The sequence below is a fragment of the Natrix helvetica genome (assembly GCF_964273705.1).
Source record: "Natrix helvetica genome assembly, chromosome: 16".
Lineage (NCBI taxonomy): Eukaryota > Metazoa > Chordata > Lepidosauria > Squamata > Natricidae > Natrix > Natrix helvetica.
The window spans coordinates 196,645-212,065 of record NC_138563.1 but is presented as its reverse complement, the minus strand read 5'-3'; the positions used below and the strand labels follow the sequence as shown (position 1 = coordinate 212,065).

Genomic DNA, 15,421 nt, shown 5'->3' with positions numbered 1-15,421 from the left:
TCCTTCCCAGCCCCGGACGGAGCCCGCTTCTCCGGTTAGGGCCGAAGCCTGCCCGGATCACCCAGCAGGAAGCCCCCAGTGGTAGTTCGTCTGCATGGATCCCTTCAAACGACATTCTAAGGCCGTCGGACGGGAGGCTGGGCTCGGGCCGGTCTACTCTGCTGGAAGCGCCCCGAGTTGACCCAGGGTGTTTGGGCTTCCCCGTCCTATCAACCGCCGTCCCATCAGGCCATCCCGTTAGATTTTCGAAGCGGCCGCGGCGGCAGCTTCCAACCGGCCGAAACGGTGGGTCGCAGATCAGCCACGCAAGGCCAGGGTGGTCGGTGCCGAGGGAGAGGCACTCTGCGCATGTTCAGAAACACCCTGCTATCCTGCAGGTGCGAGGTGGGAGAGGGATGTCAGCGGGCGTAGGATGGGGGAGCCGAAGCCAGCGCCGGCGGAGAATCTCCCGGGAAGCTACGGCATTTGCCTCTGTGCAGCCCCGCCGAGAGGTAAGGGGCGGTCGGGCCGGGGGGACCTTGCCCGGGAAGGGGCGCACCTCCGGAACCAGCCCGGCAAAGCCGGGAAGCTTCTCTGGCTCTTGCGCTTTGCTTGGGCTCCTGCGGTGCTGTGGACCACACAACGAGGGTGTTGTAGAAACGGACGGTTGCCTACAATCTGCCCCCCCCCGAATCCTCGCAAGGGGAGATCCTTTGCCCTCGACGGGGGGGGGGCGCCTCTCGCCAGGCTGGGGAAGGCCGGGGTCTCGGAATCGCGTCTGCCTGTCCGCCGGGGGCTGCGCTGGAAACGGCGGGAGAGCGACCCCCCCAGGCTGTCCCCGCCCTGTGCGCTCGTCAGTTCTGAGCCGAGCATCGGGCAGCCCGGACTCCTATCCCAATCGCTCAGGGCGCGCGGGCAGCGGGGCTGGCGGCGCAGCGGCATCCCCCCGTTTGCGGACCTCCCTGCGCCCGGCTGGGCCAATCCGGCGCTCGCTCGCTCCCCGGCGACGGTCCCTTCCTCGCTCCCTCCCCTCCCCTCCCCCCCGCCCGCTTCCCCCCTCCCCCTCCGAGGTCCCTCTTCCGCCTCCTTTCTCCTCCTTCTCCTCCCCTCGCTGGAAGGAGCGGCTGCGAAGACGGCGCTGGGCGCACGGGGCAGCAGGAGGCCCCGAGCGGGCGGGCGGGCGAGCGGCGAAGCTAGCCCCGCCGCGCCGGGAGCGATGCTGCCGTTGCTGGCCGTCTTGTGCGTCTTCTGGGGAGTCGAGGACGGCTTCGCGGAAGGTAAGCGGCGCCTCGACGGCCGCCCGGAGCCCCCGCCGACGGCCCCGCCGAGAGAGGGCGCGCGGCTCGGAGCGCGGCGCTGACGGGGCCGGAGCAGCGTCTTTGGGGCGGGAGAGGCACGGGACAGAGCGGCGGCCACCTCCGCCGGGGGAGCCAGAGCCCGCTGCGGAGTTGGGCCGGGCCGCACTGTGCGAGAATAGTGCCGTCGCCACCGCCAGGCTGCCTTTGAAGTAGCGGCGTCGGTGCGGGTCGGATCCCCGGACTGCAGCCTTCTGCCGAGCCCGGTCTTGGGAGTCGGGCGGGCGCGATTGCCTGGCTGCCTTAGTTCTCTCCGCGGAGAGGGGGGCTCAAAAGTTCTTCGCACTTGGACCGCCAGCCCATCGGCCACGGGCGGCAGGGAGGGCAGGAGCGGCGCCGCGGTGGGAGCCGGTCTGGGGGCGAAGGAAGGGGCGGCTTTTCGCCAGAAGCCAGAGCGAGCTGAGATGGAAAAGCGGCGCGCTGCCCGCTCTCTCCTCCCTCGGGCGGCCTCGCCTCGCTTCCTCCCGACGTCCCGCGTGGAGTTGAAATGAAGGGGGGGGTGCAGGGGCGGGGGGGGCGTCTCCGCCTCCGGACCAACCAGCGGAGGCGTCCGGGAAGGGTCCCCGGGGCAGGCGGGCTCGGGGTTCTCCTGCCAAGCGCCGGTGGGTGTCCGTGTTTGGCGGCCGGATCGGGGCGCGTGCTGGTGGGGCGCTGGGCGGGTGGCGAGCGTGTTGAGGAGGGGGAGCCCGGGGCGCCTCTCTCTGCAGACGGGCCCGGGCCCCGCGATGCTGCTGTAGGCAGAGCCTCCAAGAGGGGCCGGGGGGGGGGACTCCCTACCGAGGGGGCGTCGTCGAGCAAGGGGCAGATTCTTCCCGGTCCCTCTGGCATCCTTCTTTTGCATATGGCGCCCACCCCGGGGCGGGCATGGAGGGGGGAGCCCGGTCTCCGGCGTTTGGGGGGCGGGGCTGCCGGAGGAGGCGGGGGCCAGGCAGAATCCGAGCGAGGTGGCTGTGCTGGGGAGGGCTGGGGTGTGTGTGTGGAGCCTGACGTAATTTTCCCTTTCCCATCTCCTGTGCCATAAACAGCTAGCGTTACTAATAGTTATAAAATGTTGAGTGTGTGTATTTAACTGGCTTGCTTCTCAGTCACAATTGGGCTCCTTCAGCAGCTTGTCCACAAGGGGATGGGGACAGCTTCCAAGGGTCTACCAGTGCCCCTTCCAGTGCAATTTTCAGCATTTGTGAGAGGTAGCAGAGAAAAAGAGTCTTTGTTGAATGATTTCAAGCAATTCTGTTTTTTTAAAGCCATGAGGACTAGAGACTTGTACAAAGGGTTCCATGAACATCCCGATTTCTGGGGAAGAAAAAGCTTGAGAGCATCTGGAAGTGGGCCAGAGCAAAGGCCCAATTAGGTGCCCCCAGAGTGGGCTGGGGCCTTGGAAAAGATCTTTCTGGGGCCCCTCCCTGCCATGGATGGAGCAAGGAGCCAAGGCCAGATGCCCTGCCTAAACCTGGCCCAGAGAGCAAGGTTGGTCCCTGTTCTGTGGATCTCCCACATTCAGAGGCACTCTATCAGAGAGATGGCCAAGGGCACCTGGGTGTTTTCCAAGCTTGTATGCAAGCGCGTGTATATCACATCTTCCGAAATTGTCTATCTTTTTTAAAGAAAAAAGCCCATTCACCCTCCTGGAGAGGGATGTGGGGGGGGGGCATGGAGGGAAGGGATTAAACTGTTGGTGTGGGTGACAGAAGCTGACCTGCCCTCTTGGCCCCATGGGGGGGGAGGGCAGGCAGGATCTGGAGTGGGAGAGCGCAGCTGGGGCAGCCCCTTCCCTCAGGGCCCCATTCCATCAGTCCAGGCGGGAGGGAGGAGGGGGCTTCTGTCTGGGATTCTGAGGAAAGAGACCTTTTGAAGGGGGGAGGAGACACTAGAGGGCAGCATTCCTGGGGGGGGGGGGAGGGGCAGGCTGTCCTTGGAGATGCAAGGGGATCTGGGGCTTTATGGGACAAGGCCTCCCCAGTCTATTGAGGGGCTCATGGGAAAGACCTTCCCTCCCCCACTGATGGATTTTCTTTTGGCATTCCGGACCTACAGATGTTTGCTTGGGTGGGTGGGTGCTCTGGCTGAGGACAATGGGGGGTGTAGTCAGAATGTCTGCAAAGGCCCAGGCTAGGGAAGGGAGGGAGGGTAGAGGAGCCGGACTCCTCCTTGTGCTCCCCCTCCTCTATTCAAAGGACACACAGGCACTTAATTAGAAAGGGGGGGGCATGCCGACATCCCCTCCTCGGAATGGGGGGGGGCGTGCTGTGCTGTGCTGCCGCTGGCCGAGCTCCATCGCTCCTCATTTTTCACAAAATAATTTTCTGTATTTTATCTAAGTGAAAGTCATTTGTCTTCCCCTCCGCCCTCTTTCAATCATCCGGCAGGGGTCTTTCCATGATGGCATATGTCACAAATTGAAATATTCATTCATTTTCAATGCCGTTCTGCGAGTGGATTATTTTTCATCTGCTTTTCAAGAGGAAGAAGGGGAGAACCGAAAAGGGAAAAGATGAAGGCTCATTGTCAGGGGAGAGAAGGAAATCCCATGGGCCACTCCGGCTGGGATTCATGGGACTTGTTGTCTGGCCCAGCATGGCACTTCCAGGTTCAGGGTCCCCTCAGTCTCTCTGGCCCCCTCGCCCTGCTCTGAGGTTCCCCCTCCGATTTCCCCTCGGGGGAGGCCGGGTGGGGTGTAAGGGGGGGGTCTCCTGGCCTCACTCAGGCAGCTGTCTCTTCTGCTCTTAGCAGCCCTGGCCATTAGGAAGAGCAGGTCTCCAGGGAAGGGAAGGGCTGGGCAAAGCCTCCAACCGCAGGGACAGTCTATCACAGTTTCCGGGGATAGACAAAGGAGAAAGGGCTGAGCTGTGCTAGATCCAGGCCCAGTTGTAGGCCACAGCGTCTTTTACAGGCTGGGGATGATGGGAAGTGAGGAGAATGGCAGGGGGAAGGACGCTCTGAGCAACCCCTTCTTCCTGGGCTCTGGCCTCCCGTGGTCGTCCCCAGAAGCTCAGCTCAGCATAAGGCCTGGCCAGCCAACCCCAGGGCCCCTCTGAGAACTGCCCTCCCTCCACCAGCCCCATGGCCTCTTGGCCTTTGCACAGGACCCTGGAAGGCTCTCCTTGCAGCCCGATTCTGGAGCTTGGGCAAAATTTATCCTAGGGAGAGGGGGCTGAGCCCCCGCCCTTCCCTCTTCTAAAGGCCACTTAAGGAAATTGGGGGGTCTGTGCTAAACCAAAGCTCCAAGGGGAAGATTAAGAGCTTTAAATCCCCACCTTATGGCCAGAGTGGGTGGGGGGACGGGGGTCTTTGCCAACTGCATATCTTCTTCCACTCTTTTGAGCCTGACTCTGCTTCTCTCCAGAGGTCAGAGCTGAGAGAGGTTTTTTCCAAACATTCTTTTCTGAAGTGGAGGAGAGTGGCCTTTGCAGATCATTTGTGGGGTGGGGGTGGGACCAACTGGCCTCCCCCCCCCAAAGGGGAGCCTGGGAAGGGGTGCAGCCGCAGCATTGAGGCCTTGGGAGGCACCAAGCAGACACAGAAGCCCCCCACCACCACCAATCTTGGCATGAGTGCTCTCTCCTCAGGGAAGACTTTGCAAGCCAGTCTCAAGGGGGGGGGTTCTTAGCTCCAAGAGGGGGTCCCCAATGCGATGCCCACTTGGTTGCTTCGCCTCCCTGGTATCCAGCCCAGCTCTTACCCTGCCCTGACTCTCAGCTGATGGGCTGCCCTTCCTGGCGTTTGGCTTCCTTCCTCCTGATCGAGGTCTCCCCCTGCTATTAAGGGGGGGGTCTTGACCTGATTGCCTGGAGTGCAGGTCCACATGGAAAGAAGCTTTTGTGGGCTCTGGAAGGAGCCGAGGCTCCACAAGCAGGAATAGTCTACCTCTGTGGAACAAGCAACAGGGAGGGAGGGAGGGCCCTTTGCTGCTGGGACTGGGGTGCCTTCTTGGAGGAGGCCTGAGCCTCCCTCCCTCCCTCCCTCCCTCCCTGCTGGTTCCTTCCCTGGCAATGGCTACCAGGGGATTAGAGCTAACTACTCTTCCTAAAGATTCCCCTAATTGCTTGGCTTAGCTCAGGTTTTATCATCAAAGCAGCCGTTATTTCCTCTCTAGCCTGCTTTTCTTTTTATTATCTCTTAATTAATCACTCTGGCGTTCACACTTAGAGGATAATTAGAGTCCCTGGAGTCCCGTCCCCCCCCCAGCTCATGTTCATAACCTCTGGCGCTGGGGAGAGGGAGGGAGGGGAGATGGGAAGCAGAAGAAGCCCTACCTTGGGCCCCTCCTCCAGGGCCCCACCTGGGCAGTCTCCTCCGGAGCAAGTGAGCTTGGCAGGCTGCTGCCCCCATGCCCTGCCTGGACAAGGAAGTGGGGCTTGTATCAGCAGCTGTCCCTCTCTGGGACTGGCTTTGACCCTGCAAACTACAACAAGGGTCCAATCCCTGGCCTTTTCCTAAAGAAGGGGGCATTTTGGTAGCTGTGGAAAACACGGGCCACTCCTTCCCCAAAGTTTTTCAAGAGTTGCCCCGTGGTCTGTTTCATCTCGTGCCTTTTCCCAGGAATCCTGGGACCTTCTGGGGCCAAGAGGGCATGGTCCCTTCCTCAAACTACAGTTCCCATGATTCTCTGGGGAAAGCCCCCTGGGAGTTAAAAGGCAGAGCTGGAAAATGATACTCAGAGGGCGTTTCTTCCCTAAAGGCTGGCGGGGGGGGGGGGGCTGAGCCCAATTGGGGTTCCTCCTGAGGTGGGGCAGGTTAATCAGATGGGCTGCCTGACAATATAATCAGTTAGAGGGACCTGCTTTGTGCCTCGGAGTCCCTCAAGCGTTGGTTGCAAAACCTCCTTCCCTCCTCTCCCCCCTCCTTCCTGCCCTCCCATATTTACTCAAAGCAAAGTCTCAGTAATTGTGCCTGCCTGTTCGGAGGGGGCTTAAAGATGGCCCCCAAGCCTGAAATATTTGGGGTCTCCTGGGAATCCAGATGGGTATGTTTGTGTACACAGGAGGAGCGGGAGGGGAGATGAGCGAGGGGAGGGCCATTGTTTTGCCAGCTAGAAGCCGCAAGGAGCCTGGAAAGAAAAGAGGCAGCTGAAATATCACTATCCAACTTTTATTGCAAAATTGGAGAATAGTTGTACGCCTGGAGGTGTTTCCATAGAAACACCAAAGAAAAGGAGATGGGGGCTGTGTGGTTTGTGTGTGAGGGAGGGAGGGAGGGAGGGAGGGGGAGAGAGAGAGACAGAGAGAGAGAGAGAGAGATTGGAGGCAACAACCCAATCAGAGTAAATGCTTCAAGGGTTGAACAAAAAACCCATTCAGAGATAATTAAGTAAGAGAAGCCTTATCAAGGGAGCCACTCCTGAATGCCAGCCTCTTCCCTCCTCCCCAGGAAGAGAGGCAAAAGTGGTGATGAAGATGAAGGTGGCCCCCTCCCTGCTTGAAACCAGAGGCCAGCCAGCTGATCAGTCAGGCCAACTGCCCTTCCTGGCCTCTCCCCCTTTCCCCCTTGCTGAGCAGCTGGTGTGGCCCTTGGCAGCCCTGTTGAATAGAGACTGGCTGAACAAGCCCCCCCCTTCCCTCCCGCTTTATGGCTTACCTAAGCAAGGATGGAGAAATCCGCTGCTTCAGGGTCTGGTTACTTTCTAATCTTTGTCAATTTCATTTAGGGATTGTTTACTGGGAACTGGAGTCCTTTTGAAGTTTTGTTCTTGTTCTAAAGAAGTTACCTTTGGTCTTTGGAGGGCCTGGTTTGCTTGCAAACAGGGAGGTCCCAGCCGGCAGGGAGGGGGCCTCAGCCACACCTGGGACAAGGTGGCATAAAGGATGCCCAGGGAAGAGGTGGGATGAAGCCCTCCTTCTTCTCGCAGTGGCTGAATCGGAGCTGCCTTGGGGGCTGCCTGCGAGGAGGAGTTTCAAGGTGCCCAGGAGGAAGGGCATGACCTGGGCAGCCTGGTCCAGGGGAGGCCCAGGAGCCGGCCCTGGGAAGCCTTGCAAAGCGCTGACTTCCTTGGCCTGCAGCCAACTGTCAAGACGGCCATGCAGACAAACGGGGAAGGCGCGCCATAAGGGTTGGTTTTGAAGGTTAACTGGACCTGCCAGGCTTTGCAAGTTCCTCCTGCGACATCGGGATGAAGGTGCTGCTGCTTTGTTCCATGCGCAAGTTCCCACTTGACCCTGCAGGGCCTTGTGTCAACCTGCCTGGATTCCACGTTGCATCCCCCTCCGAAAGAAAAATCCAGCACCTCTCCTGCACGGTGGGCCAGGATGCCTCCCTCCCTCCCTTCCTCCCGCTGGGCTGGGGCCAAAAGCGGGCTGGGCTACGTTGCTAGTCTCGCCTGCTTCTGCCTCGCCTGCTGCTTCTCTGAGCCAAGAAGGTGGGGGGGGGAGTTCTCTCGCTCTGCTGCTGGGGGGGTTTCCCTTCTCCTCTCCGCCTCGACTCATCATCAAACTCGCCCAGGTGAGCAACCAATGTGGTCGGGTAAAGGCGGCCAGTGCCAACTTGTTGGTTGGCTCCCTGGGCGCCTGTGTTTCCACATGGACTTTCCTGGGGACTGAGTAGCTGAGCAGCCGGACTGGAGGGAGATGTGGCGGAGGAGGCTTTGGGCTGCCTCTCTCTGGCGGGTCCTTGCACCCTCCTCCACCCTCCCTCTAATGCGTCTCCCTGACAGGTCCAGGAGGAGCCTCGGGGCAGGTTCTGGCTCTCTGTGCTGCCCCTGGGAGGCTAAGGCTCTGTGCAGCCCACAGAAGAGTCTTCTGGGTGGCCCCCAGGAGGTCCCGTCTTTGGGAGGGGGGGGCTTTGAGGTTGGACAAAAGAAGGGCCCCCTTCTCTCAGCCTCTCCTATCCCTCTGCAGCCAACCAGATGCTGGCGATGCCCCTGTTTGCCCTCCTGGACTCCTGCCAGGCAGGGTCTTGCTGCCCTTGTGGGCCTCAGCCAGGGTCCTTCCTCCTCCTCCTCCTCCTCCTCCTTCCTTCCGGAACTGTTTGGTGGGCAAAGACACGGAGCCCTGTTGGCCCTCCACCCGGTCAGAGGAGGCAGGGAGGGGCAGTCCAAAGGGTCCCCCCCCCCTCCTTCTGTTCTTCAGCTGCATCTCCTCTGGCGAGGGGAGGCAGGCCAAGGGAGGCCCGGCTGCTGCTGCTGCTGCTGCTGGAAGGCCAGAGGCTCCCTTCCCTCCCCCACGGCTCCTCCTGTCTCTTCTCTCCCTCTCTCCCTCTTTCTCCCGCCTGGCAGGAAATGCTTCAAATTCCGGGCTTGTGGAATCACTGCAGTGTTGCAACCACAAGAGCCAGCCGAGGCAGACGGGGAGGGAGGGAGGCCCAGCTCTGCCCCCCAGGCCCTCCTCCCAGGGCTCCCAAGCAGCACTGGGCGGGGGGGGGGGGGGGAGGCAGAAGCCCCTTCTGCACATTCAGGGGGCCCTCCTGGGCTGCCCGAGGGAGCCCCCCCCGCCCCTCGCCATGAGGGGCCTGGAGGTGGAAGGGCTTTCCTGGCCTCCCCACCCTGGCTGCGAAATAAAGGGCCTGTCCCAGGTGTGGCAGAAGCCCCGGCATCTCTCTGGCTCCGGGCTGAAGGAAGCCCCTCTCCCCCAGAGAGCCGGCAAGGGGGGCAGTGGCTTTCTGGGCTTCCTGGAGCCCCCAGCCAGGGGTAGTGCAGGGCTCCAGGGCCAGCCTCAGGCTCCCAGCGTTGTGGGGATGAGTTCATGGTCCGTCTCTGTCTGGAATGCTCTCTGGGGGTTGCCTGGGTGGGGGTGGGGGGGAGGCAATGGGTTCCATATGGGCCAAACTTCCTTTCAAAGCCTTGTGCCTAGAAATGCAGGGACTTCTTAAGCTGTGGGTGGGGGAAGGGGGCCTGCTGAGACCTCCCCCTCGGTGGGAGGGAAATTTGCCAAGCAATGTTTTGCAGCAGCCCTTTCAAGTTGCCCCCCCCCACTTCTCCTGGCTCCCAAGATGATGTTGGCCATCTTCAAGGCCAAGTAGGCTGGGGAAGGAGTCTCCTTGCATTCCTCCTTGTACACTGGGGGGGGGGGGAGAGCCAAGGTTGCAGCGGAAGGCTGGCAGAAGTGGGAGGCTTGGGGTGCAGCCAGCAGAGGCTGAGAGCAGAATGGGGTGCCAAAGAATGGGGGGGTTCTCAGGTACTGCCCCCCCATCTGCTTCAAGTGGCTTCAGCTGCCGTGGGGCTGGGGAGGGGGGAAGAGGGACAAGGTTGGGGCAAAGCTCTACCTATGGCATGCAAGTAGAGCTGGGCAGCGCCTGCAGGAGGAGGGAGGTTGGGCCCTTTTGCCCCAAGAGGGTTTCCCTTGTTCTGTGCATGGCAGAAGCTGGGCGGCCACGGGGCAAGCAGGGCTGGTAGCCAGTCAGAAGGCTGGGGCGAACTGGGTTTCGTCCCTTTCTTTTCCTGGCTGTGGTGGGCTGGAAAGGCAACAGCTGCCCTCCATCCGATGGGCCTCTCCACCCGCCCGCCAGTCAGCTTTCCCTTTGCAGAGCCAGAGAGGCCTTATCAATCAGGCGGAGGAGGAAGGGACACGGTTCCACATGGAAGGAGCGCCCATCTCCCCTCTGCAGCATCTGCTGGAGCTGGGAAGGATAATTCCGCTGCTAAAAGACCCTCATTAAGACTTCTGCGTTCAGAGCAAGGCAGGCGGGAAGCAGCTTGATGGACGGCTGCCAGCATCTCCCTTAATGACTGCCGATTCGTCTCTCTTTTTTCAGGAAGCGGGGGGGGGGGGGGGAAGAGATCTTAATTAGCCATTGTTCTTAACAGGGATATTATACAAATTAATTAAACTTGAGCTAATAAACAAGCACCCTTAGTATTCCCAACAGCCACGGAGACGGAGATTTCTGCCAGAAACCAAACAAAATAAGAGGGACTCCCCCCCCCTCCCCCAGTGCTGCTCCAACACATTTCACCCATCAGAGCGTGGATGGGGGACATTTAAGCCAGGAAAGTGAAATTACGGTTCCCATCATTCACCTCCTGGTCCTAATTTTCAGCAAGCACAGCTTAGAGGGTGCAATTTGCAAGACCGTTGATGAGGGTGGTGTCCACAAGTGGTGGTGGGTGGGCGACCGACACTGCTCCGGTCAGCAGAGGCCCACAGAAAGGCGGCTTTGAGACGTGGAGGGTGGGGGCCTTCCGTGATGACGTCATTGGGCAACCTCTGCTGGGCTTGGACCAGTTTTGGGCCACGGCTTCCCCATCTGGAGCCTGCCCTCTGGCCTCTCTTGGGCCCTCAGGGCGGAGGGAACGCCCGTCCCTCGGCCAAAGCAGCCAACAGCCTCATTCTACAGGCAGGGATCCAAGGGCTTAAATTATCACAATTGGGCAGAACAGCCGCTTGTCTGGTTGCGGATCCCCTCCCCCCCCCGGACTGACCAGCCCTGCCAGGCAGAGCCCCATTCCCAGCCAGGGCACCCGACCTGCCCTCCTGCTTCCTACCAGCCTCGGAGCTTTGTCCACAGGGCAGCCATGCTGTGTGTGTGAAATGCTGCTGTGCAACTGTGTGAGGCCCAACGTGCCTCCTCCTCCTCCTCCTCCACGGCCTGCAGGCCCCTTGCCCCTACCCAGAGAGGTGGCGAGAAAGACTTGCAGCCCCCTCTGCCATTCCCACCGCTGAGATGCCCCGCCGTGCCCTGTCTGCAGCCCTGGGATGAAGCTGCGTTGATCCTGCCCCACTCCTGGCAGCCTCTGAAGTGAAGAAGGAGCCCTGGACACCCCCTCTTCCCCTCTCCTTCCATGAAGTGGCCGTGGGCTTAACCGCCCACAGGACAGCCCCACGCCCAGCATCCGAGGGGGCTTCCGAGCGGAAGAAGCAGCCCCCTTAGGACCACAAAGGTTACCTTGCCATGCTCTGTGCCAACCTTCACCTTCGTCCTTCTGAAGGCCAACGGAAGACCCGCTTTGTGAACCAAACAGCTGCTTCCTTTGGTCAGAGTGGGGTGGGGGGGGCACTGAGCAAAATCCCCTCCTCTTAAGGGCTGGAGGGGGCATAGACTTCATCCCAGCTACTTCTTCTTCCTAAATGTGCCCCTTCATAAAGCCCCCCCCCCCCCCGAGGGCAGGGCCTCTCCTCTCCTGCTCTCTGGAATGTGGCATTTCCTTGCCTTGAGGCAGCTTCTCAAAGTGTCTCTAGGGCTGGCTCTGGGGAGGAGCCCTTTTGGGCAGCCCCTGCTCCCTTCTAGGGGTTCCAGCCGGGCAGGCCCAAGAGGGCAATGGGGCAAGATCAGTGCTGGAGGGGGAGGAAGGCCAGGCAGCCCCTCCCTCGGCAGCCAGCCTTAGCAATGGCTTTTGGGGCAGCTGCTACTCTTGGGGTTCAGGGGAGATCGGAGCCCTGGAAGAGGGCAGGAGAGCATTCCTCCATTGGCTCCTGTCTGTGAAGACCCTCCTGGTTTCTGGCCCAGCCTGGGCAGAGGAGCAGGGGGGCTTCCGGGCCAAAGGGAGGCTGCCTTGTGTCGGCCTCTCCTCCTGAACTGACTTCGAACCTCCCGGGGGAAACAGAGGGCAGCTTATGCTGGCATCCAGGCCAGGATGGACAATTGGAGATTTCCAGCAAAGCAACGGCAGCGTTTACGATTCCCATGTTGCCAAGAATAAAAGAAGAGTTAAACTAAAGTGGGTGGAGGGATTGGAGGAGAAATAATAACTTGGAAATTAACTTCCCTGGTGGCTGGTTTTTCCCTCCACCACGGTGCCTGCTTGCCAGGCTCTGCCTCCCCCCTGCCCGTTCTTCTTGGGAGAGCCATGAAGGAGGAGGAGGAGGAGGAGCAGCCAATTGAAATCGGGGTGCAGCCGCTGCTGCCCCCAGGCGAGTTCCAAGTGGGGGTAACGTTTTACTGCCTTTAATGGGGCTGGAGATGCTTTGCTGTTTTAAGCCTCTCTGGTCTCCAACAACACGGATGCAGGCGAGGGAGGAAGAGGAGGAGGAGGAGGGAGCCATCCTCTGTGTGGGCAGAGGTGGGATTGGGGCAGGAAGCCCTGCTTGGAAATGCCAGGAGTCAGGCAGGCCAGTTGAAGGGGCCAACGGGGGGGGGGGGGCATGAGGTCTCTCTGTTCCTTGCTGCTAAAGCCTATTCTGAAAGTCCCAGAAACCCACCTTGAGGAGGGTTTCGGCTGCTGGTTCCTGTCTTCTGCGTGGGGAATTGAAGGGCTCCTTTCCCCCCCCCTCTCTACTGACCCCCGGGCAGGCTGGCCTTCAGGGCCTCCGCGGAGGAAACCTGCTTTGCTCTGAGCATCTGAATAGGTTGGCAACAGGAGGCGGAGGGGGGGGAATGATGGGGCCTGTAGTCCAAACGTCTCTGCCTTTGGAAAGTCACTCAGGAGGGGGGGTTGCCTAACCAAGGAGGGAACCTCTCATCCATTTCCAACCTTGCAGGGCTGATCTCCAGGCGACCATAAAAACAGGCAATTTTCATTTCCACGGCTGCCCTGTTCCTTTCCAAGCTGTTAGCCTATAAATCAGAGGAACCTTTTGGGCGTTTGGGAGATCTGGGGAGGGACTGGAAGAAAATCAATATGTGAAGCAGCTTCCCTCCCTCCAAAGGGGAGACATGGAGGCTCCCGTAACCTACCAAGTGGGCAGAGCGAGGAAAGGCCGGGCCTCCTCTGCCCCCCCCCTGGCTGCTCTGCCCACTCCTGGGGGGCTTCCCCTCTTTCAGCAGGCAAAACGGCTTCAGTTGCACCCATCCTGCCAGGGGAAATGGCCCTGGATGGTCCCAGCTGCTGCTCTGAAGGGTTCAGATGCCCTTGGATGATTCTAGTCCCTAAGCCCTGCTGTGTCCCCACCACCCGCAACCCCCACATGCCTCCTGCCCCGCTTTGGCTTCCCTCCAATTGCTTTCCTGGCCCCAAAGAGAGAGGCGAGCCCCTCCTTCCACCTGCCCGTGTTAAGGGCTGTACCAGGGCTTCTTTCCATCCGAGGGGCATGTTCCCCCTGCCTCGAATTTGGCAGCTCCCCTCAGAGTGCCCGGGGGCTCTTCTGCTCCCCCCCCAGACCTTCTGCACCTGCTGGTCCCCTGGCAGCCCTCCTGGTCACTGGGCCACCTGCCGTGAAGTCGCCAGGCCTCGGGGGGGGGGGACCAGCCCAGGAAGGAGAGATTTGGGGGTCTGAATGGGAACTGGCTGGGGGTGGGTGGGAGAGAAAGAGCTTGCCGAAGCTGCCTGCCCTGACCTACTTTTCCAAGGGAGCTGCTGGCTACCTGCAAGGAAAGATGGGTGGGGGGAGGCAACCAGGCCAGCAATGGGGAGAGCTCCTCCTGGCACCTAATGGGCAAACCCCATTACAGAAGTGTGCCCCCCTCCCGGCACCCTACTGCTAGAGGACGGCTGTTGACCCATAAGTCCCAAGTCTCTTTGTATGGGTAGATGGGGGTCTTTCACTACCCCTCTCCCCCTAGGGATTCTTCAAGGGAGAGGAGGAAAAGAGGGGCCCGTCTTTTACTTCCTCCTTGGCTTCAGCCTTCCCACCTGGCAAATGGGGGATGGGACTGGTGGGCGTGTGTGTGCTCTGGGCCTACCCTGCAGGGATCTTGTTAGGGAGAAAGCTGGAGCAGGTTACCAAGGACCAAAGAGGCAGGCCCTTCCTCCTCCAGCAGCCCCCTTTGTCTTTCTGCCTGGCTGATCAGGAGGATTAAACAGCCCCAGGGGAAGGGGGGAAGGGTTTCACCCCAGGGCGATGGAGCCAGGCAGATGGAAACCCTCTGAAGGGGGGGGGAGGGGTGTGTGGTGTGTGTGTGTATTTGCTCTGCCTTCCTCCACTCCAGGGAGCCCCCAAGCGGAGGGGCCCCTGAGGCTCCTGGGGGCGCAGCTGGGGGAGGGGAGGGGGCATGAAGGGAGCTCTGCCAGGCGGGGGAGGGGATGTTCCAGCTGCTTTGGCCACTGAGATAATTCGCAAGATAATTGGATTCCTTGGGCCTCTGATTTATAAAAGGAGGTGAAGTGGGAGGGAGGGAGGGCGGAAAAATTCTCTCCCCAGTGAAAGAAAGAAAGAAAGAAAGAAAGAAAGAAAGAAAGAAAGAAAGAAAGAAAGAGAAACGAAGAAAGAAAGAAGACAATAATTGCAGATTCCAGCACAGCGGAGAGGCACTTAACCCCTCCTCTCCTGGCTTGAGCTCAGGCAGCTGGGCTTCCCGCGCATGGGGCAGAACAAAGGGGTTCAGGGCTTGGAGCTGCACCCCTGCTGAGGTTTGGGGGAGGGCTGGGAGCCCCCCCCCCTTTTCAGAGATTCCTCCAAAGCTGCACTGTTTCTGGGCTTGGAGTGAAGAATTGAAGAGTTCCCGTGAAAGGCTTTTAAAAACGGGGAGAGGTGGGTGTGGGGCTCAGTTGACCCAGAGATCTCTTCCAGGAGGGGGGCTTTGGGGGAGCAGACCCAGCTGAGCCCATGAAGTTGGCACCATTGTTCCAGAAAGGGGGAGCTGAGCAGGGCAGCCTTTGGGAACTGCCACAAGAGACCAAAATTTGTTTTTTTTTTGATGTTTCTCAAGAGACACACAAACCGGGATCTTGTAACTTTGGGATGCTGGTAAACAGCCTGGTTTCTTCTCATTGACCTGGATCAAACTGCCCCCCTGAGCCTGCCTTCCCCCACTTTCCCTGTTTGGGGCGGGGAGTTGGTGTCTTATTTGGGAGCCCCAGGTAATTTCCCAACCACCGGCTCTTCTGCATGGAGCATCCGGAAAAATAAATCTTGCACTTGGCCCAGATTTTATGTCAACATTCAAAGGTGTTTTAGCTGCAGCTTCTCATCAGCCAAATTAAATGTGGGGGACGGGGGGGGGGGCTGGGTGTTGGCAGGTGCTTCTCTTGAAGCACCCTCGAAGCAGGAGAAAGTTTCCAGCCCGCCTTTCTCTGGGCCCCTCCTGGCTCCGAGGCTTTCTTGGACAACCAGGGCGGCTGAGCACAGTTAAGCAGATGTGGGGAGTGGGCTGGAATAGTGCCCCCCCCCCCCCGGGAAGAAGCAGGTCTCTGTGGGCTCTTCTGCCTCTGGCAAGGGCTGGACACACTCACTCCCAATTTGAGAGGCAGGCTGTGCCCAACTTTCCCAGGGGCCAAGGTTTCCGTGGGGACCCCAAAGGGGCAGGGAAAAGCTGCCCTCTCTCCAGCAACGGGCATCGGAAAG

At 60.0% G+C, this 15,421-nt stretch overlaps 1 protein-coding gene across 2 annotated transcripts in view; it reads left to right on the top strand.

The window, feature by feature from the left end:
- The first annotated feature begins 397 nt into the window (after positions 1 to 397).
- KIRREL1 (kirre like nephrin family adhesion molecule 1) overlaps positions 398 to 15,421 on the top strand; it is a 29,759-nt gene continuing 14,735 nt past the window's right edge. Inside the window, exon 1 of one of the 2 annotated variants that reach the window (XM_081968429.1) lies at positions 398 to 491. In XM_081968429.1, the coding sequence (XP_081824555.1) occupies positions 413 to 491 (79 nt within the window). In that variant the 5' untranslated portion in view covers positions 398 to 412. Of the gene's footprint in view, positions 492 to 1,071; positions 1,257 to 15,421 lie in introns of those variants that run through there. The other variant, XM_081968430.1, reaches the window with a different exon arrangement.